At 34.1% G+C, this 26,990-nt stretch overlaps 5 protein-coding genes across 6 annotated transcripts; 3 read left to right on the forward strand and 2 right to left on the reverse strand.

Moving 5' to 3' along the window:
* The first annotated feature begins 7,559 nt into the window (after positions 1-7,559).
* LOC101211390 (WPP domain-associated protein) lies at positions 7,560-14,544 on the forward strand. Of its 2 annotated transcripts, none has more exons than XM_004134851.3 (6): positions 7,560-7,888; positions 8,325-10,703; positions 11,554-11,680; positions 12,281-12,382; positions 13,444-13,524; positions 13,729-14,544. In XM_004134851.3, exons 2-5 carry the CDS (start codon positions 8,350-8,352, stop codon positions 13,504-13,506), a joined length of 2,646 nt encoding a protein of 881 aa, XP_004134899.1. In that variant the 5' UTR covers positions 7,560-7,888; positions 8,325-8,349; the 3' UTR covers positions 13,507-13,524; positions 13,729-14,544. The 2 variants fall into 2 exon arrangements, with proteins under 2 accessions (XP_004134899.1, XP_031743739.1); XM_031887879.1 differs by lacking the exon at positions 7,560-7,888 and adding an exon at positions 7,951-8,178.
* A 1,973-nt stretch (positions 14,545-16,517) lies between these two features.
* Positions 16,518-20,206, forward strand: LOC101216703 (probable receptor-like protein kinase At1g30570). The gene has a single exon (XM_011660023.2). It carries the CDS (start codon positions 17,391-17,393, stop codon positions 19,935-19,937), a length of 2,547 nt encoding a protein of 848 aa, XP_011658325.2. The 5' UTR covers positions 16,518-17,390; the 3' UTR covers positions 19,938-20,206.
* Positions 20,207-20,289: 83 nt separating this feature from the next.
* Positions 20,290-22,060, reverse strand: LOC101211141 (probable protein phosphatase 2C 28). The gene is made up of 4 exons (XM_031887880.1): positions 21,534-22,060; positions 21,162-21,435; positions 20,923-21,077; positions 20,290-20,594 (listed from the first exon to the last, which is right to left on the reverse strand). The coding sequence occupies exons 1-4, from the start codon at positions 21,789-21,791 to the stop codon at positions 20,454-20,456; spliced, it is 828 nt and encodes a 275-aa protein (XP_031743740.1). The 5' UTR covers positions 21,792-22,060; the 3' UTR covers positions 20,290-20,453.
* A 741-nt stretch (positions 22,061-22,801) lies between these two features.
* LOC101210891 (putative germin-like protein 2-1) lies at positions 22,802-23,810 on the reverse strand. Its single transcript, XM_031887060.1, has 2 exons — positions 23,693-23,810; positions 22,802-23,572 (listed from the first exon to the last, which is right to left on the reverse strand). The coding sequence occupies exons 1-2, from the start codon at positions 23,808-23,810 to the stop codon at positions 22,995-22,997; spliced, it is 696 nt and encodes a 231-aa protein (XP_031742920.1). The 3' UTR covers positions 22,802-22,994.
* Positions 23,811-25,054: 1,244 nt separating this feature from the next.
* LOC101203615 (putative germin-like protein 2-3) lies at positions 25,055-26,148 on the forward strand. Its single transcript, XM_004134566.3, has 2 exons — positions 25,055-25,245; positions 25,370-26,148. Exons 1-2 carry the CDS (start codon positions 25,131-25,133, stop codon positions 25,903-25,905), a joined length of 651 nt encoding a protein of 216 aa, XP_004134614.1. The 5' UTR covers positions 25,055-25,130; the 3' UTR covers positions 25,906-26,148.
* Positions 26,149-26,990: the final 842 nt, after the last annotated feature.

The raw sequence follows: 26,990 nt of genomic DNA on the forward strand, positions 1-26,990 counted from the left end.
ATAAGAAATGTTTGTGTATGGGAAAACAAATAAAGAAAAAAAAAATTGCAGGTTTTGAAAATGTCACATAATAAAAAAGTGTTATAATGTGAAATAAACATGTGAGAATGAGATTGAGAAGTTCAAATCTCACAATCACCATTGATGGTGGAAGTTGATAACAAACAAAATAATTGGAATACTCTGTCCCACTCCAACTCTCAATCACACGTCAAAAATATCTTCACACTCACATTTATTGATTTAGACACTTTCATTTTAATCAACCTTTGAATTACATTACTTTGATGTACTTTGCAGCAACTTGCAAGTGAGATTTGATGTGAAATGCATTTGGTACATATGTTTTTAATTTATAAAATTTCACTTCAAATCATTTTACGTCTTTCTTTTAAAAGTTAATGAAATTCTATTCCATTTGAAGGGTTTTTAAAATTAGATTAAGATTTTGAGAACAATTTTCATTTAATTTGTTTTGTTTTAGCTTTAGATTATCAATGTTGTTTTGATTTTAGTTCTCTCACTATTAGGTCTTTGAATATTTGAAATTATACTATAGATAAATAGTGATAAATTACTATTGTTTTTGACATAATAATGAAATCAAACTAAAAGTTTCACTATCTGTGACGAACATAGAATAGGTGGACAAACAGTAAACCAATGATTGCACATCAACACATTTTTGGAAAAACCAAAACTTTCTTTTAATATGGCTTTTGACATTTCAACCTTTCATGTGCAAATACTTCATTTTGAAACTTTATTGATTGATAGTGTGAAAGTAATCATGATTGGACTCTTCATCGGAAGAGTTTGTTTTATCATCAAATAACGTATGCAAATCATACTAGTTGATATGATCCTATTAACTTTAAAGTTTTCTTTAATAACAAACAATAATTAATAATTATTATTTCATGTTACGCTACTACCACAAATTTTTCTTTATCGATAATGAAATTATGATCTCATTTTCCTTTATCACGGATGCAATTAGTTATCCATTAAAAAAGAAATGAATCAAAAGGAAAGTATTTGTTTATATCTTTGAATTACTCGTGAAAATTTCAATTACTTTAATTAATTAACTTCGTACCAGTACACTATTGCAACAACAACAATTCCAATATCATTATCTTGATTTTGAACGGCAATAGATGGTAGGCTAAAAATTAAATTATATACACTTTTTATAACAAAGGCAAATTAAAGCCTACTCTTTTTTAAAATACAATTGTTCACAACCTTATTCTATACTTTTTCTTTTATTAGTTGATTTCAAATGACGAACGAATTAGATAAGAAACCGATCCTCACCATAATTGTTAGAGGTTTTTGTTTCATTGTTTCCTTTCCTTTGTCTATAATTCAACAATTATTTATTTAATAGACACATTACACTACATCATCATCCATCCATTCATCATGCAACTATCATTAATATTAATAACAAGAACTTCATAGAATTATAATTTTAAGCTAACTTTTCTCACTTAACTTTGTTTCGACGTGAAAATACCATGCATTAATTTTAAAAAAAAGATTACTTATTGTTTTTGTATAAATTAATAGATTTGTCCTTTTTTTTTTTTTTGGACAAATAAACTATAGAAAGAAAAAAATAAAGCAACAAATGACATTACGTCTTTTTTATTTTTACTTTTTTTCTTTTATGAAAGAAGAAAAATAACGTATTGTTTATTACATCATAATTCATAACGGAGTTCTTAAACAAAGAAACGGAAAAAGAACTTCACAATCCATCTCTTTGCCGTTTTATTTTATGTTATTTTTGGTGGTGGTGGTGTTGTCAGCTTTCTCCGCCCTATCAACTAACCAGTTGAAAATAGTACCATAAACAACCTCCACATTCTCCTTCGTTTCTCCGATCAACTGATGCCACATTCCGGGATATACCTTCAACGTCTTGTCTTCACTCTCCGCCGCTTCGTACACATATCTCGCCGACCAGCTGTCGCAAACCACGTCGTCTTCTCCATGAACCATTAGCAATGGAACCCTGATTTCATGGCAGTTTCTCTTTATGTACTCGCACACTCGAAGAAACTCCAATGCTGTTGCCATTGGTGGCTTTCCTGAAAATCGCCGATTAGGGTTTCTTGCTACCAATCTTCTCTTCCATTCCTCTTTGTATGATTTGCTTGCTACGGGCTTCGATATCACCAACCGTAATGACGGCGCTAAAGACGCTGCTATTGGAAGAAGCTTCTCCAATGGCCAAATGGGTTTGAATTTCGCTGAGATTCCACACATGGAACCGTTTAACACTATTCCGTTCCAAACTCCCTCTTGCTTCAAGGATATCAGGATTGAAATTGCACCGCCTAGAGATTCTCCGTAGAGAAAAGCGGGGAGGTTTGGATGCTGTTCTCGAATAGAGTCGAAGAACTGTGTACAATCGAGGACGAGAAGTTCGATATCTCGGATTGAACCAGGGGCTCCCTCGGAGCGACCGTGGCCTTGAAGGTCGAGGGAGCAAACGAGGAACCCAAGTTTGGCTATGGCGATGCCAGTGAGCTCGAATATCCAGCCACTGTCACAGGTGTAGCCATGCACCATGGCTACAACCCCTTTGAGCTTTGAGTCAGAATCAGGCTGCCAAGATTGAGTGAAGATCTTCATCTTCTGTGCGTTGAGGATGAAGCTTTCATGGTGTGTAACATTGTGTTTCTTGTAGAATTCTTCCCTTGTTAGCTCTCCATAGGGGCTGTTCTCGTTGGCTTGGCTTATTGGGTGCGACATTTTCAGGTACTAAAAGAACAAATTCTATTATACAAAACAGAGAGAGTGCTGAAGAAGACAAAGTGGAGGACTGGAGAGGTATGTACTTCTGAATTTCGAATTGGCTTTTATTTGGTATTTGAAGAAGAATGATTATGTGGTGATCAAATGTGTTGTTTTTAAGTTTGTGTAGGGAAATGATAAAGTATTCATTGATGGAGTAGGGTCCAAAGAACATTGAAACCTTATAATTTATATATAGTGTGAAAGGTGTAAATACATAGAATGAGTAGAAGTTTTCTAGAAATGAAACGATGGTTGATGAAAATTTTGAGATATGTGGAATGTGCTGTGCCAATAAATTTGGAAATGATGACATCCTGATTTCTAAACAAAACAAGCGTAATCTTTTCTTATCCTTCTACCTGACAGCTCCCATCTCAACTTTTGAGTATTAATTTCGCCATTCAAACTTTCAGCAGTCCAAGTGGTCTGCTTTTAATGGTTAAATTTGAATGGTAGTTGAGAAGTTTATTTTTGGAACAGGGCCGGAGGTATATTATCAACTTATGAGTTTTGATAATTATGCATGTAAGCTCTTTGGAACTTTAGATGCACACTACATATTCCTTTAGAAGATTTAGTCTTTTAACTCGATTCATGGATTGTTCATTATGTATTCGTACCACTCTAAGCTTCTTTATGGATCCTCTTAGCTCGTCCTTTGATCTCCATCTATACTCACTAATAAATCGTCTAAATAACTTTTTGATCTAGACTTGGTTTTTATTAAGTCGCCTAAGCTCATTCTAAGTTTCAGTTTATAGGTCTTTAAAGCCTATTTCTTACTCTTCTGAACTTCCTTGTAAAAGATTCATTCTAAACTTTTATTAGGTCTTTTGAGCTTGTTTTATGCTCTTCATAGATTATGTAAGCTCACTTTAGGCTTCATCATGAGTCCTTTAGTCTCACTCGATACTCCTTCTAGCTTTCCTAAGAGTTCTTACCTATAAGCTCTCACATAAGTTCTTAAACCTCACTTTTGAATTTTTCATAGTTTATTCTAAGTTTGCTTTAGGCTTTTTTTAAGCACACTTTAGGCTTCTTCATGGGTCTCTAACTCACTCTAGACTTCTTCATAGCTACTATACGAACTCTCTTTAAGCTCTCTTCCTTAGTCTTCTAAGCTATCTTTAGGCTCCATCATGAGTTCCCTATGCCATACTTGATCTATATATATTTCTATAAATCTATCCCTTACAAATTGTAATGTTAGATGAAGATTAAACAAACAACCTGTTGTTGCCAACTCAAGTTTCTCATCCACATGGTAGACAAATTCAAATTGAAAATATCTACCACGGATTTATGTATCCTACCCCACTGCTACTCTCTAAAACTTAAACTCCCAACCTTTTTATATTTTTGTGAAATTATAGATTTATTTATAGGTTAGTCTTTATGTTCTCTGACTGAGATAAAAATATTTGCAGGAAATAAATAATGGATAGAGGAAGTTCGTTAACATGTGTTGAACTGCTAAAAAAAGAAACATACATATATTTGATCAGGGAAAAAGATAGGGTGAATTGAATAGGATATCTGATGCGGTGGCAGCAATTGATATTATTAAATGCCATGAGAAGTAAATAAAAGAATCAATAATGAGAAGAAGTGGTTATTCAGTTTATTTATTTATTGTATGGTGTTACATTATTGGACACCCCTTCGTAGGGAGGGGAGGGGTCTTCTACCTGCTTCTTTATTGTCACATCACATCAACCTTTCTTCAACATCACAAATCCCCAATTACACATACCAATGTCCTATGTGAATATATATCATTAAGCTCAAATTGAAATTTACTTGAAAACTACTATTTTAGTTGTTATGTTAATTGTCTGCGTAGATTTATTAAATTTGATATATATTTTTTTCCAAATAGAATTCTCAAGTTTTTAAGAATACTTTTTTACCATTATTGTTATTATATTAAATTACTAGCTAGAATTCTCCCCATTTTAGAGAGAGCCTAATAAATTACCAAATATTCCATTTATGTTTAGGGGAGCCTAAATTTTAGAAAGATTTAATGAATTTACTATCTTACATTCTGCCATAGGGCATTGAAGATGCTAAGAAAAATGAATTAAACCTATAGCTAAGTGATATAAAATCTACATTTTGAAGGGAAAAAAAAAATTAAACTTTCACATATATATACCATCAAACCTCATGTCCCCACCCTCTCGTCGTCTCCCATCTATCCCTTACTCTAAGTTGAAACAAAAATTAATTAAATGTATAGTTGTGTTTGATGTGATTAGTTAAATGTGTTTTGGCCGATTAATTTCAAAAATTAATTCAAATCTAAATCCTAATTAAAAAAATACTTTAGATAAAACTGAGATTCATTAACCATATATTTAGAAAAGACATTTGATAAATAATACACTAAATCTAGATTCAATGAATTTGAAAATTTATATAATGCATGCATGACATATATGATATGGTATATCAAATAAGTTTGAAATTTATTGATGACTTTTCTTGTTGTTTGATTCATCTATATAATTGAATGCTACTTTTGATTGATTAAAGGAAAACGTGTTGTATAGCATTCAAGTACGTTATCTTTTAAAACACGATTTGGCAAAATTAAAAAAATAAAATAACAAAAATATTTTATTTTATTTTCAACTGTAATTATCACCTCATATTTGTTTTTTGTTTTTCTTGAGTAAACATAAGGAGACACTAAATAATTGGTTTTACTGATGATAAAAAGATAGTATCTGTTGGTTTAATTTGTTTGAAATACATAAACTACAAAACCATTTGTGGCTTTTGTGGTGTTGCAATAACCACATGTGATTCTCTGTTTACACCCAACAGAAAAACTAAAAACCATTCATTTTTATAATATAGTATTTATTTTCAATTTATTCTAGAAGGCTCTGATAGAGTAGTGAGTAGCTTGCTGCCCAACTACTAATTAAATCATCCTCTTTAATTTTGATTATAATACTCTTTTTCTATCAAAATATCATCTCTTTTCTTTTAGTTACAATATGAAAATGACTTGCAATGTAATAAAGGCATGAGATATGATATCTTAGTCATTAATTCTTTCCTTTTCAATATAAAAACTTCACACTCATTATAAGTACGTTGTAGAGGCTATAATTTTTTTGCCTATATCTCTTTCTTCTATTTAGTTTTGAGTATATATCATGAACCCAGTTGTCAGAACTTCTAATTCTCTCATCACTGAAGTTGACTTCCAAATAAGTAATTTCTTTGAAAATACTTTCTGTTTTTTGTTTAAATGCAAAAAAGATAAATAATTTCCATAATTGAAAAAAGAAAAAAGAAATTGGGCTCTTTTTGCGTTTAGTACAAACTGGGCCTAGCCCACAAGTTTTGTACATTTATAATTGGGCCTTTGCTATATATCAAGCTTACTGGGCCTTTTTTCACTTACAAAGTCGTAATATTTTTGTATTGAAGTGGAAAGGCACAGTGGCTCACAGAACCATATACCAGTTTTTTTTTTCTATTAAAGACTTTAGTAGGGTATGAGAGTAATATATTTTACATTTTAATTAAATATTGTTTAATGCTTATACATTAAAAAAAAAACTATTATAAATTCACATTAATCATGGTCTACTTTGTATGAACAAACCTAATGGAAATCACACTTTTTAATATTTAATTTTGTTAATTGGGACCCAAAAGGTTTGCAACAACTAATTAATTGGATATAAGTATGAATGAGGACAAAATGACACATAAGAATTGAAAGGATTAAAGTAATAATGACGATTATTATTGCTTTGCAGTTAAGCAACTTCACTTTTCTATTCCTCTCTATCAAATCAATTGGTCATGCAAAACAAAGTCTATAGTTTATTTATTCTTTATTTTATAAACTACTTTTTACTTTACATCAAAGAGAAGTAGTTGAATTGAAGTGGTTCCATCCTCAATAATATACAAAATTTACAAGAACCCCGTTCAAACAAACCAAATTTTATAAAACACACTAAAAAAAATTCAAATAGCAAGACTCAAAGCCACGACTTGATGGTTGTGAGAGTGGGACACATCAAACACGTTATTTAATGTATATTAAATCATGTCACTACAAAATTAATATTAAAGTATAAAAATCAATAACATGAGAGGTGAGTGCATATGTTTCCGCTAGTCCTTACCTAATTCCACTAGCGTCTTTTAAAGTAAGAAATGTGAAGAACAATAGAACTTTACTCTTTCAACGTCATAGTTACGTGTAGATACACTCATAAACAACAATAAACTTTAAAAACGAGACATCGTCCACATCAAGAATATAATGTTTTGAAATACATTTAAAAATAAGATGCGCACACATGACCTAAATGTGTCCAGAGCAATTTTTAGGTATATTAAACACGAACTCAAGTTCGTTTTTCAAATTTCAAATCAAACTTAGTTGAATTAATCTCTATGTATTTTTTATTTCGTATAAAATAAATCATACAAAAAGAAATATAATTAATAGTTAATTTCTTAATATTCAGCCCCAAAACACAAAAGAAACGAAAAATTAAATTCACAACGGTAAAAAAAGAAAATATAAAAAATGTAAAGAAATGAATTAAATTGAAATACAAAGGAGCCAATCAATGTATGAAACGTGTACAATCCTCCGTGCGGTTACATCGGTAATCAGATTCTCTTTCTCCCCTCTCGAAAATATAACAAACTTAGTTTTATTTGAATATTTTAGAGAAATATGTTTTGGTGTTTACAAATGGAATCTGAAATAACGAAATATGAACAAAAAGGGATTTTAATTCTTACATTACATTTCATTTCATTACAGTTTGGATTTTTGAAGGGGCAAATGGTGTAAATACCTCTTTTTCCGGGGTCCCCTTTCTTCTTCTCTACACCTTCCCTCCTCTCCCGCTCCCCTCAACGTTTCTCTTCCCTTTCTTCCACTCCTTTCCTTTTCCTCTGCAAAACCCTAATTTAGCCTTCCTCACAAACACAATTTATCTCTTCTTCACCACTGGGGGACCCGGCAACACTTCTCTTTCTTGTCGTCTTCACGTTCTTTAATTAATTTCACTTCTGCCCTGCTTCAATAGTAAGTGTTTTGTCTGTTTTTCTGCTGTTTTCATTTTTTCCTTTTTTGGAGTGGTTGTTTTTTGTGCTTCAGTTCGAGATACTTTGTTGGTTGGAGTTGAATTGTCATTTTAGTTGCTGCCTTTTAGTTCTCGAGCTTTTGCTTAGTTGCCAATGAAGTATTCAGTCGAGGAAGTTTTGAAAATTTTGCCGGTATTGACTGGGGAAACCGTTTTACTCTGTATTCCATATCTTTCATTTGAGAACCGCCTTCCTTCCTTCCTTCGTTCTGGATGTTCGATTTCTAGAAGGGTAGATTTTTGTTTCACGTTTATTCATCTTCGTTATTTATTAAGCTGGCTCTTTTACGATATGGTTCATTTCCTTTCCACTTGGTTATGTTCATTGCATTTTTGTTTAACTTAACGACGCTTGAGTTTTATTGTTTTTCTTATCAGGATGCCATTGCAAGTATAGGAAAATATGGATGCGAATGCGACTGTGGAGGAGAACGGTACAGTGGAGCTTACCGAAAGTGGTCAACAAGATGGTAATCTGGGTGATGACTTCCTCGAGGATTTTGACTCTTGTTGGCAAGATCTTACTGACCGGTTGACCGTTTCAAGGCTGGTAAGTGACTCTGTTGTCAAGGGTATGGTAAATGCAATTTCTCAGGAGGCGCATGAGAAAATTACTCAGAAGGAATTGGAGGTGTCTGAATTGAAGAAAATCCTACAGTCGTACCACTTGGGTCCCGACTCTGAGAGTGCAAAGTTTTTGGCGTCTCCATTGAGGCTGTGTAAGCCAAAATGTAGTGAATTTGACAGAAATAACAGCATCCGTGGTGCATTCTTTGAGCATGATGGAATGACAGAATCAATGTGCAGCCTAAAGAACACAGCTAAGGAAAACTTCAACAAACTAAAGAAAGAAATTGATAGAATAAGAGGATGCAATTCAATTAGAAAGATCAATTCGGGCTCTGAGTTGGTTGGACTTGGATTGGGTGGTATACTACAGGAAAAAGCATCTTCAAGATGTATTGACGTCGATAAAATAGTTGATGATCTCCAAGATAACCTAGATACTTTCTATAAGCAGGTGGAAGGTATAGTTCAATTGTCAAAAGCATCTCTTGGTCAGTGGCAAGTTGAGCAGGAGTACCTAGCAGATATTGAGGGCATGGTGATTAGAAATTATATCTGGAGTATGCAACAGGAGTTTGAGGAGAAATTATGGGACCAAAATGCTAAAATTTTGAGTACTGAAAGAAAGATATCAGCCGAAAAGATGAAAGAAATTTCATGTTTACGTCAAGAACTGGATATAATTTTAAAATCACTATCTCCTGAAGTTGGACATTTGATTTCCTATAGTTCCATGGACTCTGATCATTCTCACCGCAAGTTATTAGGTAATATGACTCCAACTTTGCATCGAGAAGGAAATGGCAAACATGAAATGTCCAAGACAAATCTTCCTGGGAATGTGGACCCTTCTCGTCTGAAGCATATGGGCAAAGATGAATTGATTAATCATTTTAACACTGAGATGACAAAAATGAGTAGAAATCACGAATCCCAAGTACAGGAAATTACTGAGGAAAATTTCACTCTCAAAAGAGAAATTTTGAAAGAAAGAGAGAAGTCTTCTATGTTGAAGAAGGATAGAGAATTTGACTTGCTAAGGAGAAAAATCCCTGACATTATTGTAAAGTTAGATGACGTTCTTATGGAAAATGAGAAGTTACGGTCATCAGATGCTAATGATGAGAACCTAGGCACAATGAGGAATAGACTGGAGTCTCTTATTTCAGAAAATCATCACCTTAAGGACTTGCTTGGAGAAAAGAAAAAGGAAATTAAGTGTTTGTCTTCTCAAGTTTCAAGCCATGCCGAGAAAATGTCTCAACATTCTCTTGCACTTTCTGAGTCCTTAATTACAATTGAAAAAATTAAATGTGAGATGCAGGATGCTCAATTTGAAGCCTCAATTTGTGAGGATGTATTCAAATGCTTCTTAAGGGAGATGATGGATCAAAGCAAATGTGCCACCGAGGAGTCAGCTATGAGATATGATATCATGCAAGGAATTTATGAAACTGTCTTTGAAGGAGCGTCTTTTGTAGGTGAGCTTGCTAGTACATCTGAAAATGAACATTTGGAAGAGGAATCTATCATTATGCAAGCTCTTCTAGAAGTGGTTTTACAAGAATCCTTAAGAGAAGCTGAGGAGAAAATAATTAGCTTGCACAACCGATATATGCAAGAGATGAGTACTCGACTGTCCTTAGAAAAAGAGGTGTTACATTGTGGACAGGCATTAGAAATAGAGATTTTTAAAAACAAGAAGTTAGAAGCAGAACTAATATCATCTAGAGCATTACTAAAAGAAAAAGAAGAGCTTGTGCAAGAAATAACCTTTGTATTAGAAGACGAGAAAAAGAAGCTAGCGTTAGCTTGTGAAGAGGTTGGTTCTTTGAAGGATCAGACCAACAGCCAGGAAATACTGATTTTTAAGAGCCATGAAGAGTCAAATACTACCAAGCGTAAATTGACAGAGGCCATGCAAAAAGTTGGATTACTTGAGGAGGAAAATTGTGAATTGAAACGGAAGCTTGAACAAGCAATGATAGAATTTAGAAAGGTTGATGAAGATAGAAGATTGCTTGTTGCCACGGTGTCAGAGAATCAGGATACTAAGTTATTGTTTGAGGAGAAAGAAAAGGAATATAGGAAGCAGATGGAAATGGTAATTTTTGTTGTCCAGGAATTATCGAAAGAAGTTTTTGACTTTGAACACAGAGTGATTGACTACATTTCAAGGAATAATGAAAGGTACTATTCTGGTATTATTGCTGTAGCTTGGAATTATTGGTAATTTTCTAGATTGTTCTACTCCATATTCTTTGTCACTGACATGGCTATGCTCGATTGTTTTGCTATACCATGTCTCCCAATCCTACCTTGGGTACCCCTGCTCATGTGGTCCGGAGGTGGGAGGTGGGGTTACTTGAGTAGGTTCCTTCTTTCCGGGCTGTAAATACCATGGCAATTGATGTCATGAGTGAATCAGTTCTTCTGTTATCATATCACATTTATTCCTCAACAAAGATTGTCCTTCTACCAATGAGAAAGACATGTTTTGTGGAGGAAAAGAGTATGTTTGCTTGATGATTGGGGAGTTCCTCCACAATATCGCACACTCCAGCCCTTGAGACACAATTTGTTGATGGAAGAACACTATTTAAACGATTGGCCAAAACCTTAGCTACAGTTTTATAAACACTGGTAATGAGATTGACTCCATGTTTTAATCAAACCAAATGACATTTCACGACTCTTTGTACTCCATGTTTGATTAAACAAAGAAATTTGTCAAGAAGCTCATTTCTTGATGTTTTTAGAGCAAATGATCAAATATTCTTTCTTTGTAAACATGTGTTTGAGTGGGCCAAACTGATCCCTGTATACTTTCTTTCTGCCCCCTAGTTTCTGGCGTTCCCCTGCAATCTCTCTGTTTAATTATCCATTTAATGGGATGTTTAAACCAAGTGTTTCATAAATGAATAAAAATTACTAGTCCCTGTTCTGACTTTTCGTAATTAGTCATGTTTATTTTTTTATTTAAATGTCAACGTGCTAAAATTTATGCTCCAAAAGCATTCATATGTAGCTTTGTTTTCAGGTTGGAGAGTTTGAGTTTTGAGACAAAGTCACTTATCCAGGATGCTTCTATGGTGAAAAGGGATGGTTTGATCTACAAGCAGAGGCTTGAGAAGAGGTGTTCTGACCTCCAAAAGGCTGAAGCTGAGGTACTAAAGCAAATTTTCCAAGCGAATCAATTTGTTAGTTTTATTTTCTGATATTGAGTTCTCTCTTCTGGAAGTTGCGCACCCATGCAGCCAAGTGGATGGATGATTTATGTATACTTTTTGACAATGGTTTTCTCATTCTTCCGTTCTTTAGAAATTAAAGGAGTCTTGCCATTTGATTAACTATGGCAGTCAATCTTCCTACTAATTCTATGTTTGAAACCCATTTTCTCAGAAATGGTTTGTGTTCTAACATATATCCAAGACTTTTAAGAATATATTATTATTTTGATATAGAAGTTTAAAGTTCTCCACAATTAATTAACAGAAAAAGAATGCATGATTGTCAATAAGGTTAAAGTTTGCTTAATAGTTCCTCAACAAGGAACTTCATAATGATTGGTTGCTTGAAAGACATCTAGAAGAAATGTCATAATTAGTAAACCGCTGTGAAATTCTACATTTTGTGGTTCAGTAGATAGAATTTATAATCTACGTGTTGGATCATCGTTTTCTCTGGAAACGGTATTTGTTCTTGTTATTCTCTCACTGTCTGGTTAACTTATGAGCTCACAGCTATAGTTTGCATTTCTGATTCAGGTCGATCTTTTGGGGGATGAGGTTGATGCTCTCTTAAGACTTCTTGAAAAGATGTATATTGCTCTTGATCATTATTCACCAATATTGAAACATTATCCTGGAGTAAGTTGCTTTTCCTTTAATTTTTAGTTGTTTTCTTTATTCTTCAATACACCTGTATTAATTCTCATTAATACCTCCTGTTAAGAAATAGAGAAGAATAGTTTCAATTCACAAACTACTGTTTTTTTTTTACTGAAAATGTTAATTTTACTTGTGAATTGAAAATATTCAGTTCATTACTTGAATGGGGAATACATGCTTTGAGAACCGTTTTGGTCATCTCCTTGAATATTGGAATTATATCGTGAAAATTTGATAGTAAGCGGATAGTAAATTTTTTGACAACCATATGTGGTGATTAATTGAAAATTACTTGAGTTTCAATCCAAGTGGATCAAGAAGTTGAACTCTTTCCCTCTCAAGTCTCTCCCTCTCATGCATCTGATTCCTCTAGTTAAGACAACTAGTCTCCAACCAACTTACAAACTACCTTTTCAATTGCCACATTACCCTTTTCTATCTACTCCTATTAAAAGCTTTTCATCTTTGGGTGAGCACAGAGATACAATTTGAAAATCTTTCACCTTTTTGATTGAATGGAGGGCTCGTATTTAATTGAGTTGGTAACCATGCGCTATGGATCAACCTTTTGGCTCTATTTCTTTGAGATTTATATTTTCTCTAAAATGATTTCATCTTTGTACATGCTGAAGACCTTTTGAAGGGTTGACAACCAAAATTCATTTGAATCCTTAACCCTGAAATCCGATATTTATCCTGATTGCACAGCAGTTGATCCTCTGGATTGCTAGATTTCATCCACGCCTTTCATTTGTTGAAGATCCATGGGGTCTACTAACCATCGTATCAGCTTGATATCTAACCTTTTGAAATTTCATTGTTATTACGTATCTTCTACAATTTGAAGATAACAAACATTAATTACATTACCACAATAATTTTGGGGTTCTCGGTGATTAAATACACTTTTCTTCTTCTTCAGTGGTATCTGACTTTTGTAGATACTTTTCTTGCGTTTTGTGTGTACTTGGAAAAAAATATATTAATTTATGCTTTAAATTTGCCTATAATTTATACTTGCATTTTCTTTTCTATTATAGATTGTTGAGACCTTGAAGCTTGTAAAAAGAGAATTGAGGGGAGATACGATGGAAGCTTTTTGACATGCTTGCTATGATGAGGTAACGTCTATAATCAAATAGTCATACCCTATTCCTTTGCAACTCGATTTATTGAGTTTCTTGCGATTCATTTCCTTGTAACTTAGATGCAACTCTGAGTGGATTTTATTTGGGAGATGATAAATACAACTCTTGTGCATTTTTGGGGTGTTCTCTGGGAAACAATCATCATCCTTTTCCTTCAATTTGTTTTTCATTGGACAGGTTAAAAGCTGTGAGTGAGTTCCCTGCTGCATGTTTTGCAATGCAGGATTTCTGGAAAGGTATTATTTCTAAGGTATACATTGCCTCCAAAAAGGGGAGGAACAACTGTAAGTAGATATTTAACTAGTCGTGTGGAGGCAGGAAACCCATGTCCTCAAAACTTCGGTACCAGTCCTAATCTCATCTGAGGTTAACCGAGAAAATCTATTGGCAGAAATGAGATTAACACAACAGAAATATAGATTGGAGAACAGGATTTGTAGGTATAGAATAAGTCATTCTTTTTGTCTCGGGGCTTGTAGGCTCCTCGTTTTCAGTATAACCCATAGGGTTCTTTTTGTTAGATATTTATTGTTTCTCGTAGTTCTCTTTTCTCTCCTTTTTTTTTTTGTTGTAAAGGTTCTTTCATCCAGTAAATCAAATGTCTTTTTACAGAAAGTTAATGTTGTTTTCTCAATACATGTCTACGGTTGGGGTTGGAATTCATGAATCAGAACACTCCATCTGTCCTCTTCACAAGATGGAGAAAGAAAGTTATTCTTAAGAGTTGAGAGTTGTGCACTTATCCAAATGGAGTTTTGTGATCAGTCTGGAATCTGCAAGTTGTTAAGATAGGGATAGTGTCGGTGATTTCATTGTTTCTTTAGCTTAATACCTCAATAAAGTGTTGTTTGTGAGTCAAAATCATGCTGTGGACACAAGTTTGGGGTTTAGGCTTTTATTAACCTCTCCTGTTCCTTTCCTTTTTTCTTCACTAATCTTAAACACAATAATTGGATTGCTTGTCGCTTCTATATGTATATATATGTATTAAAATAATCAATAGTTGTTGGCATATCAAATCGAATCTGAATAATGAGAGAGAAAAAGTCTGGGTTTTCTTTTTAAAAAAAGTGTGAATGGATCCGACAAGACTTGGTTTTCTTGTGTTAAAAATTTGGGGCATCTGTGTATGGAGAGAGCTTTGATTGTGATAGAGAAGTCTAGCCAAATGAAGGGGCCATTGATGCCCAGAATTGTCCCTTTTTTGGTTCACTTTATTTCTTAGTTGATTTGAAAATGCATTTCTTTTTTCCATTAGTTATTAATACTTGCATAAGACGTTCTACTTACTTCATTTTTGATGTGATGTGTTTTTACTCATTTCTTCAACCTAAAAGTACCTTTCCAGTACAAGTTGTGGCTCTACTATTACTATTTTTTTTTTTCGTTCCAAGTTATGAGTTTGATATCAATTTAATGATTTGCATTTTTAGTCATAATTTTAAGCCAAATACTAATTAACAAATAGTTTTAAAAACAGTTTCTTATTATTATGTGTGTGTGTTACTATTTAAATAAAATTTAAAATTTTATCTTGTTGATTTTAAACCAATTAATAGACATTAATGTTAAAGACTTTAACAATTCTAGCTTAAACTTATACATCTAGGTTGAAACAAATTTCGAATCCTAATTGTAACATTACGTATTAAAAACTCAAAATTAAAAAAATGGACAAAAATGGTACTTTTTCCTTCTTGTAATGAAATCTACTTTTATGTATTAAATGCTATAGAAATATATGACAGCAAGATTCCACTCTTCATCTGTTGAGAACGAATTCTTCTTTATTGTTAAGATTGACTTAAGCTCCCTTCATTTACTATCTTACCTTTTTATGTTATTAGTTCGTTTTTAATCTGGAATGAGAATTTCTGAATCTTTGCAATAATTTTATAGGGAGAGATTAGCTTGGAATTTGGAACTTTATGTGGAAAAAAACAAGAGTTTTGCAAAAATCGATGCAACTTATTTTGATTTCAAAATCTAATTATTAAAAGAAAACATATATTAGTAAGGGAAGCCATGTGTATGGATTGGGTCCATCCCATCTACGATATAAAAATATCCTTGTTGACTCTTTAGCAAAAGAGGAAAAAAAAAAAAAAAATCCCAATTTGCATCTTTGAGGGGAAAGGGGGGCTGTTTATATTATCATCATCATTGGGTTTTTTGTTTTTACATCTATCATTGTACTAATAAAATCTTATGTTCCCTAAAAATAATAATGTCATTTTTAAGATGAAATGGATCCCATTTTCTGACAATAATTCAGCTTTCTAATTTTGTTTTTTACTCTACTTTTACTATTTTTCATTTGATCCCTAAAAGGGTTGGAGTGAGTACTTGTTGTATGCACATCCTCAAAGTACCTTCAATTTTTTAGTAGATAGATTAAATTTTTTTGGTATCGAAATATAAAATTAGAGAAGCATTTACTAGACATGATTAAAAGTTTAAAGATTTATTTGACATAAATTGAAAATTGAAAATTTATTCAACAGTTTAATAGCTTCGACGCGAATGTAAATGTTCAAAATTGAAAGCCTAAACTTGTAAAGCAACCTCTTCACCAACAATAGATAAGAGTATTTCGGTTCTTTATTTTTCCTCATTTCTGTTTTATAGAAAAAAATTGCTTTTTTGAATGCATGAGTCAACTGAAGTTCTTGTCAAATATTACCACAATCGACTAAAAAATAAACTTTTTTGTTAACTCATGGCTGAAATAAGATCAGCCACGAATCAATCTCTACTCTCATTTTGTTGAACATCTAAATTCATATGGAGCCAAGAATGAAATTCAAAGTCAAACTGTGTTCTTTAAATATAGCTGTAGAAATGGGAAGTGGCAACAAAGTGGAAAGCAATTGTTAGATATAAAAATGGAGACTGAGTTTTGAAGGTAAGTAAAGAGTGAGGACTATCTAGAGGTACCATGTGGTACGGAACAGCAAAAAAGACAAGGAAGATGGCTTCTTTTTTATTTTGTAGTTTAAAAAGTGTTAAAAGAATGGTAGTTTTTTGAGGAAATGCCGCAAGAATAATTGCTTTTGCTTATCTTCTTCAAGACATAAGCATGTGACCCATCTCTCAAATAATGGAGCCCCATTTCTGGCAACCCCAAAACCTGCCTCTTCCATACCAACTCACAATGCCCATAAAGTGAAGCTGTGTGAGTGAGAGAGGGAAAAAAAAAGAAGAAAAAAAACAGTGAATGAATCAAAAACTTTGGATTTCAGTTACATTACACATTACATTTCCGGGAATTTGTATTGTTTTACGTGCGGGCGTTTCAATGGTGTCAGATCTTTTGGCTCTTTGGTGAAGAAGATATGGTGAAAAAGCAATATCCTATCGACCCTTCTTCTCTCTGTTTCCAATATCAAAAACCCATGTTCTAATCTCTCTCTCTCTCTCTCTCTCTTTTTCCTTCTGAGAGAGAACTCCATTTCAAATGCTACTTCATTGATTTTCTTGTGGGGGTTTGTTCTTTTTTCTTTTCATTCTCTGTTTATTGGGATTTCTTTATGAGACCCTTTTTTCCCTCCTGGGTTCTTGTTGTTCAGATCTACCAGTTAGCTGAGACTGTGGGTTGGAGATAAAGGTTGATTCCAGTTTCTTAGAGGAATTTCCCGTTGGGTTTCTTTGGCTCTCGCTTTCTGATGCGCCTATTAGTTTGGTTAAGGTAATACAAGTTTTTCTGGAGTTGGGGAGTTCAATTACTGAATGGGTTTTGATGTGTTTATGATTCCTTTTTGTTTATGAGCGTTGGCTGAAAATATAGTTGATATTTTCTTTTTGCTTTATATCGAAAGAGCATATAATTATTTGGGAAGATGGGGAAGTTTCAAATCCGGAAATTCTTGATTCCATTTCTACTTCTGATGATTTCTGAGTATTTACAAACTGGAGATGCCAAAATCAATTCCCTTTTCATCAACTGTGGCTCAAGTTCAAATGAAACTGCTGATGGTAGGAAATGGATTGGCGACCTGATTTCAGAAGGGAACTTTTCTGTGGGCAATCTTGGTGCTAATATCAATGCCTCCACAGCCACTTTAAATGGCGATTCAGTCTTTGATCCGCTGTATAAAACTGCTAGGATATTTACTAATTCCCTGAACTATACGTTTAATGGCGTTTGGGGCAATCATGTTGTTCGGCTTCATTTCTGTCCCTTCCCTTTTGAGAACTTAAATGTGAACGATTCATCATTTTCTATCTCAGCAAATGGTCTTAGATTAGTTTCAGAGTTCAGTGTTCCCAACGAGATTGCATATAAGAATATGGAGTTTCAGCGTTCGGGGGTCAATTCAAGTTCATTCTCTTTGATTAAAGAGTTCATTATTTCTGTCAATTCAGAAGCATTTGTTCTTGAGTTCTCCCCTTCTGAAGGATCATTTGGGTTCATCAATGCTATTGAAATCGTTTCCCTGGTGGATGAGCTTTTTGGAGGTTCCATTGATAAGGTGGGTGGAAGTGCTGTTAGTTTGAATGTGAGTGAAAGGGGAACTGAAACTATGTACAGGTTGAACGTTGGAGGGCCTGTGATCAAGCCCACTCAAGATTCAAATCTATGGAGGATGTGGGAAGTGGACTCGAGCTATATGATTACAGCAAATGCTGGGTCTGAGGTACATAATAGTTCTAATGTAACATATGCATCCACGAATGACTCCATTGTAGCTCCTCTCTCTGTGTATGAAACAGCCAGAACAATGTCTGAGACTGAAGTCCTCGAGAAAAGGTTCAACATGTCGTGGAAATTCGAAATTCATCCTGGTTTCGAGTATTTGATTAGATTGCATTTCTGTGAGCTGGTGTATGAGAAGGCAAGAGAGAGGGTTTTCAAGATTTACATAAACAACAGGACTGCAGTTGAGAGTTTTGATGTGTTTGTACGTGCTGGGGGAATGAACAGAGCATATCATGTGGATTTCCTTGAACCAATTTCGTCCAAAATCAACACCCTTTGGATTCAACTAGGCCCGGATACGGCTGCAGGTGCTGCAGGAACAGATGCTCTCTTGAATGGTTTGGAAATCTTTAAGCTGAGTCAAAATGGGAATCTTGCGTACATTGACAGGTTTAATGCCTTGGAGGAATCAAAGGGAAACTCAAAATCTCAAATTCTCTGGATAGGCATTGGAGCAGGTTTAGCCTCTGTTGTTTTCCTTGCTGTTATTACCATTCTCATCATCTATTTCTGCAGAATCCGGAGAAGGAAATTTACAAAGAAGAACTCTTCTGGGTGGAGAGGAGGATCCAGTCATGGGGCCACCGTCACCAACACTTATGCCAGAGGGTCTGTGGGGGGAGGCCAAAGTGTGTTCGGGGCCTTGCCATCTATCAGAGTTGGCAAATGGTTTACATTAGCAGAGATTCTTGCAGCGACAGATAACTTTGATGAAGCTCTGATGATCGGAGTTGGGGGTTTTGGTAAGGTCTACAGAGGGGAGATTGATGATGGTACTCTTGTGGCAATCAAGAGAGCAAACCCCCAGTCTCAGCAGGGACTTGCTGAGTTCGAAACTGAAATCGAAATGCTTTCTAAACTTAGGCATAGACATCTGGTGTCAATGATAGGCTTTTGTGACGAGCAAAAGGAAATGATCTTGGTTTACGAATATATGGCGAATGGCACTCTTAGAAGCCATCTCTTTGGGAGTAATCTCCCACCTTTGACGTGGAAGCAGAGATTGGAAGTGTGCATTGGTTCAGCCAGGGGACTCCATTATCTTCACACAGGAGCTGAGAGAGGAATAATCCACAGAGATGTGAAGACGACCAACATACTCTTGGATGAAAACTTTGTTGCAAAAATGTCTGATTTTGGTCTTTCAAAAACAGGTCCTGCTTTGGATCACACTCATGTTAGTACTGCAGTTAAAGGCAGCTTCGGCTACCTCGATCCGGAGTACTTCAGGCGGCAGCAACTGAGTGAAAAATCTGATGTTTATTCTTTTGGTGTGGTATTGTTAGAAGTTGTTTGTGCAAGAGCTGTTATAAACCCAACTTTGCCTAAGGATCAGATAAATCTTGCAGAATGGGCAATGAAATGGCAGCGCAAAAAGTTGTTGCACACCATCATAGACCCACATCTTAAAGACAAATATTGTCCCGAATCTCTAAAAACATTTGGAGAAATAGCAGAAAAATGCCTCGCTGATGAAGGGAAGATTCGTCCAACAATGGGCGAAGTTTTATGGCACCTAGAATATTCTCTGCAACTCCATGATGCTTGGATACGCACTAATGATGCTCAGAGTTCTTTCGCAGTAAACTCAGAAGGAGCACAAGCTGAGGAACAGAGGCTAAATCTTGATGGGGAAGAGGAAAGCTCCAACACGAAAGCTTCAACTCCAACTGATCACTCATCCTAATAGATTTGGTTACATAACCAGTAAGGCCAACTGCCTTCTGCCTATATTCAATTAAATTTTTATTTTTTTGTTATATTCTTTTGAATTTCTTCTTCCATTTATAGAAGTATGAATCCTAGATTTTCCTGTTGCCTGGCTGCATTACTGTGTATTGCTCAAATTGTAATTGATTATACGCGATTGGCTTCTCTGCTTGTCCACTTGGACTGGTTGTCTTGTGCAAATCATCATGGCATTTCTTTATACACAACTTTCAAATTTTTGCTCAATTTCTTCCAAATACGATTTATACTGACATCCTTTGTTTTATTGAAGTACTTTGATTTATATTGGTATCATTCTGAAAAGCGAATTTGAATTTGAAGTAACTTTTTTTGCCGCTCCCTTCAAAGACACATTTTAAGAAGAAGAAAGTGATTGGCCACAGATCTTATACAATCAAAACTAAACTTGCTCTGAGCATCAATGGCCTATTGCATAAAACTCCTCTGGAAATATAAAGAGAAGTGGAGATGTTCAGTGGAAGGTAATAACAATGCAGGAAATGTCATCGTAGCTCATCTTAGACAATGCCTCTTTGATCAACTTCTCTGAAGCCTTTTGAGGATCCATAGCCATTTTTCTGATACAATCACAAGCTTCCTGGTTTGATATTACCTGCATTTTCAAACAAAAAACCAAAACAAGGCACCATCTCAACACCTCTGAGGATCAAACAAGGCAGCCCTGAAAGTTACAATTGGTATACGCTAGCTATAAGTGTGATTAACTATGGAAGGAGTATTTCTCCAAAACCCCACGTGAAAATCTCCAAGCTTTCTTTAGATCTTTCTTGTTGAGTCATTTTTTCTATAAATTACAACTTCAGAACAAAGCCTTCTGATGTCAAAATTCCCCCGCTTGCTTTTCTTTTTCTCTCTCGTTTATTGAGAATGTTTTTGGTCAAATGAATTCAGCACAAGACAAATGAGCAAAAGAAATGAACCTTCCAGAGGCCATCACTGGCTAAAATGACGAACTCAGTCTCATTTTCAATAGCGACGATCCTGATATCTGGTTCTGAAGTAATGTGTTCTTTAAGCTTAGCATCACCAAATGCCCTTGACATTGCTAGCTGACCATCCACCCTTGGCACATTTCCTATCAAACGAAATTTCAATAGTAAACAACACATAGAAAATCAACTGAAAATTTTATTTGGAGATTCATTTGTTGTCAAAAGACCTGGCATTCGTACAACAAATCCACCTCGGCTCTCAACAAGCTCCTTCTCCTTCTCTGGATCGTGATCAACCGTAATCGGTTTTGCCGAACCATTCCTGCACATCACCGCCCGTGAGTCGCCTACGTGAGCGACAATTAGAGTCTGCCCATCGATTAGTATAGCAGTGACTGCTGTTGAACCTCCTCTCGTTCTCACCCTTTTAGCCAAAATCTCTTCATCTGTTTCCTTATATGCCCTCCTGATTGCTCCATCAGGGTCTTCCCAAAAATCAGACTGCCCAAAAAAATGATTCACAAAAAATGACAAACCATGTTAAGTAAACTTACTGCTGTTATGTTGAATCTCCTCTCTAATGGCTTTCTTTTCAAAACCTGGCTTAAGATGTTATCAAACAGATGGCTCTGCAAGTACTCTGCGACATCGCGACCTGAATGGCCATCAAATATTGCAAATAGTCCTAGCTTATGGTCGTCAACAAGTCGATCCTCAGTAACGATATAGTCCTCCATTCCATGATTCATTTTGCCCTGTACTAGATGAGATCCATAAGTAACCTCTCGTCGTCTTATTTGCGCAATGCCTCCCTCATCTTCCACATCCCCATCTCGTTCATCATCTTCGTTGTTCATGCTGTCAACTTCTTCCTTCAACGTCCTCAATCCAAAAACATTGAAAGCTGAGTATTACAACAAAGTAACATGTTGTATTGAAGGGCACTCAACCCCACAAAGACAACAAATTTAAAAAAACTTAGCTTAAAATGGAAACCAAAAACATACCCATAAGAACAAAAATCTCATTAAACAGAACATTAATACTGTTTTAAAATTATGGTAATAGTAATGATTGTGTTCAAGAATGAATATTAAAGAATGAATGGCCTTACTCTATAAGAAGTATTTTGCACAATAACGTTCGTTTGGGAATTGGAGAATATGTATATATATATATATATAAAAGGACGTAGCGTAGGACTGAAGGAATTAAAAATTAGAATTTAGAAGGTAAGATTGGATTGTGGTTACGACATGTCGTTTTATAAGCATGTTGATACCACGTGTCTGCCACCGCTTCCATGTGGCGCTTACCTCTCTCCCATTTAACATAAACAAAACGCCGCAACAACAACATTCCAATTCTTCTTTTAGGCTTTACATTTTTTTTTTTCTTTCTACACATTTTTTTAAAGAAAAATTACAAAAAATATATTTTGAAAAAAATCGCTCATGGCTCGTTTTTTAGGTATCGTGAATATGGAATTAGTAGAGTTATCAATTTTTAAATTTGTTATTTTTACAATTTAGAAAATGTAGTGATATGAACTCTATTATTGTAAATTCTTTTGTTAAATTTGTTTTTTGAAGAGATAGGTTTTGCATTTAATTTTTTATTTAAATATCGCTTTCAATTATATATGTTATATATTTAGAAATAACAAAAAAAAAAAAACCGTTTATAACATTTTTTTTCATATCGTAAATTTAGCAAATTTGACTAGTAATTGACAATAATCATCTATATTTAAATTTGTTATTTTTGGAGTTAAGGAAATGGTGGTGACATCAATTTTATTACCATAATCTTCTTTTTACTTTTTTTTTTTTTTTGCAAACTCCTCTTATATTTTCCTTCTTCTAATTTTAGTATATCAATTTTCAATCAATGGTTAAAATGATAACTGTTTCCTCTTTCAATGTATTGAAAAATAAATACAATAGAATTGAAACTTTAGGAAGACAGTTCAACTACAAATAAAATTAGACAGATATGCATGCATGCGAGACAACTAGAATGATAAAACCTATACCACATGAAAAGTATAACATAATGAATTATCTCAAAAACTTGGACTGAATGTTGGCTATAATAGCAGGATTGGTTTGAAAAGCCTTCGCAAGAATGTTGGTTGGGATGTCAGGCTTTGATCCAAAAACAGAATTTTCAATGGTAACAATACCCGGGTTTTGGCTGCTAAAAGCTACAATGGCAACAGCTGGACGATGAGCAATGTTTTGATGAAAGTGAATTAGTCCAATGGGAAAGACAAAGACGTCGCCCTTATTCAATGTCTTAGTAATGAGACGGTTTTCAGGGTTGGAGGTGACGAAGCCCACCAAGAGTGTGCCTTCCAGAAGGGTCAATATTTCAGTGGCGCGAGGGTGAGTATGGGGAGTAACGATACTGTTTGGGGCAAAGTCAAGGCGAGCAAGGGAGATGCCGAGAGTGTTGAGTCCTGGGATTTGGACAATACTGGCTGGAGTTATTTGAGAGCCAGCAGAATTGTTTGTGTCACCTGGCACATGCAACCCACTCCTGAAGAAGTCTTTGGCTTCTACAAGTTTGGGATCCTTGCAAACTATTCCATTCAGTTTCACTGCCACATAACAAATTAAAAATAAGCTTGAAGTTCATCATCTTTGACAGATCAAATATATCATGAAATCTCTATTTGTTTAACGTGAGATCTTCAACAAAAAAGACAATTAATATATAATACATAGAAAATATTAGATTAATAACACATACATACCAGGATTATTTGGATCTGCAACACAGAAATCTTGAAGTGGACTAGGATCCGATGCCAATCCAATGGAACAAGTTAGTGCAAGGAAGCTGAGAAACAAAACTTGAGTACTGATCACCATTATTAATATATAACTTTGATGAAGTAAAAGATATATATATATATATATATATATGGGGGTATGGTTTTGGTTTACAAACTATTGTGAGAATGGATTAGCAATATAATAAAAAGCTCTATTTATAGATCACTTTGACGGCTATAATTTATTTAATAATAATTGAGGCAACTTTGAATAACTTAATTTTCAAACCCTTAACACACCAAACCAAATTATAACATATTGCATTTCTATTTCAAAAGTGAAAAAGTAATTAATGTATTTCACATTGATAAATTTAATGGGTTGTTTTCATTATTGACTTTTATTTCGTTATTAAATCAAATTTGAGTTTAAACTTCATGAATTTAAAATAATATGATAGAAGTGGTCAAAATGAGTCTCATAAATATATATATGAAATAAAAGACAAATTTGGCTTAGGTTTATCCACTGGACATAATTGTCTATGTTGGTGGACGAGACGAATAAAATAATATAATTGATTGTTTGGTAAATTTAATCTTAAATAAACATCTCAAATCATAACAATAATCATAAGATGACCAATACTATTGTTTTACGTTACATAAATCATCTAGAAAACTTTATCTTATGAATTATATATTATGGCAGTTTAGCAAGGGCAGGTTTTAGGTTATATATATGATGAGTTCAAGAGAGACTTGGTATTGTAGTGATTAACAGTCAAATTCCAATTAATAACTATGAAAGAAAAATTTGACTTAGTTTTGTGCAATTTTTATTTTAATTACCTCGAGATAATTATATTTCTTTACCTAAAGAAAGTTTTGACAGCTTGGTTTTGAAAGGTTACTGTCTTAACAACAACTAAATAAATGAGAAATGATGAGTATAATTAAACATATAAGAGTTATATATATATATATATTTCATGGTTAAGTAAAAATGTATTAGAGAAATTAAGCTTCATTAGTATAATATAAACGAAGGGATCTGCATGCATACAAATGGCTGATGTATAAGATTCAAGGTTAGATTCATATGAATATCCGCCGGCTGCCATCGATATATAGGAGGTAAAGGCTGATTATATTCATATACGTTAACTAAGATTTCAAATTGAAATCATATTATATATGAGGGACGGCAAAATTAAGTAGACTTCTTCAAATTCATCCACCTAATTTTCTTCATCCCATCTTAAATTCTCTCTCTATAAAAAGGAAGTCTTTTCGACTTCCCATATCACAAAAAGTACTCAACATATTCAAACTTTCTGATTCTGATCTTTTTGCATCATATACAAAACTATATTTGTATCCTTCTGCATCTGATCTCAATATTACTTCAGTGGTCATGGCATCCAAAGCTATCATTTTCGGATTTCTCATTGTAACGTATGCCGTTGCAGTTTTCGCTTCTGATCCTAGTCATCTTCAAGATTTTTGCGTTGCTGATCCAACCAATACAGGTAAATATATACATTAAATAAGCAGTACCATTTCAAACATTTAACCATTTTTAGTCTTGTGTGTGTGTGTATATGTGTTTGTATTTTAACTAATTAAGGCCATGTTTACTTAATGATTTTGTAGTGAAAGTGAATGGAGTTGTGTGTAAAGAATCCGAAGTTGTGACAGCGGATGATTTCTTCTTCAGTGGACTTCACAAAGTAGGAAACACATCGAATCCGGTTGGATCTAAAGTGACCCCTGTGAATGTGGTTCAGATCCCTGGGCTTAACACTCTCGGCATCTCATTGGCACGTATCGACTACGCACCATTGGGTATCAACCCACCTCACACTCACCCTCGTGCCACTGAGATCTTGACTGTTCTCGAAGGAACTCTCCACGTTGGTTTTGTCACCTCCAACACCGAGAATCGTCTATTCACCAAGGTGCTTCAAAAGGGTGATGTGTTTGTTTTTCCCGTTGGTCTCGTTCACTTCCAGCACAATATCGGACACGGACCCGCAGTTGCTCTCGCCGCTCTTAGTAGCCAGAACCCTGGTGTTATTACCATTGGTAATGCTGTGTTTGGATCAAAGCCTGACATCTCAACTGATATTCTTTCAAAGGCTTTCCAAACTGATAAATCCATCATCGCTGGAATTCAAGCCAAGTTCTAGAGATGGGTTTAGTTTTATAACTATTACTTTTTTATGTTTTGAGTCTGTGGTGTTGTGTATGTGATGAAATCTTTGATTCTTTATTTGTTTGGATGTACTGTGTGTTTCTTTAATTTTGATTGTATTCGTTTTGAGAACTGTCGTTGATTATTTGTTTAATAATCAGCTGTAATAATTTCTTTAATTAGTTTAAATTGGAAGTGTCTTTATCGATCGATCTTAATATACATTTTTACTTTTCAATTATTTGAGTGCAAACTTTTTAAGATCACTTGGCTTTGACTTTCAGACTGTTTTTGATATTGTTAAGAGTGAATTTTGGGCAGCAGATTAAAGCTAAAAGAATAAGACAGATAAGAGTTTGTTGTTTTTGAATCATCTTCTTGAAGAGTTGATTTGTTGAATATAAAAAGGCTTGGAAATCTTGAAAAGTGGATGTAAGCAAATCTACTGAACCTCTAATTCACACAATTGCATATTCTTCTCATCTCTTCATCCTCCATTGCTGATTTGAGAGGTCTTCTCTTAAAATCCTCTTTCCTTTTCTCTCTCTCCATGATCATGCAAAAGTACGTAAGATAAGAAAGGAAGTGAAAAATGAGAAAAAAGAGTGGAAAGAAGATGAAAAGGTAAGAGAAATAATTTCCTTTATGTTTGACACAACAAAAACTTTATATGGTTATTTATAAATAAACCAAACTAATCCTACATATTTACAAAATTTTATTATACTTACAAAATCTTATATTTAATAGTTTTATATAGTTAAATATAACATAGTTAAAAATTTATTTAAAGTATAAATAATAATATATTTAGATTCAATAATTAATTAAAATTAATAATAATTTCAAACTAATTAAAACTTAAAAAGGATTAGTTAGAGAATGGTAATAGATTTTGAAATTGAAAGGAATATTTACAAAGATTTTGTTAAACCCTATGAAATAAAATTTTAGACTATTAGTTTGAGAATTTGTAAAAATGTCAGCACCTCTCTCGCGCTGTTTTATTTTCTATACCTTCTCCAATCGCCGGCCACCGACTCGCCGCCGCGCGTTTTCTCCGTTGAGGGTAAGGATTTG

The sequence above is a fragment of the Cucumis sativus genome, chromosome 6 (genome assembly GCF_000004075.3).
Source record: "Cucumis sativus cultivar 9930 chromosome 6, Cucumber_9930_V3, whole genome shotgun sequence".
Lineage (NCBI taxonomy): Eukaryota > Viridiplantae > Streptophyta > Magnoliopsida > Cucurbitales > Cucurbitaceae > Cucumis > Cucumis sativus.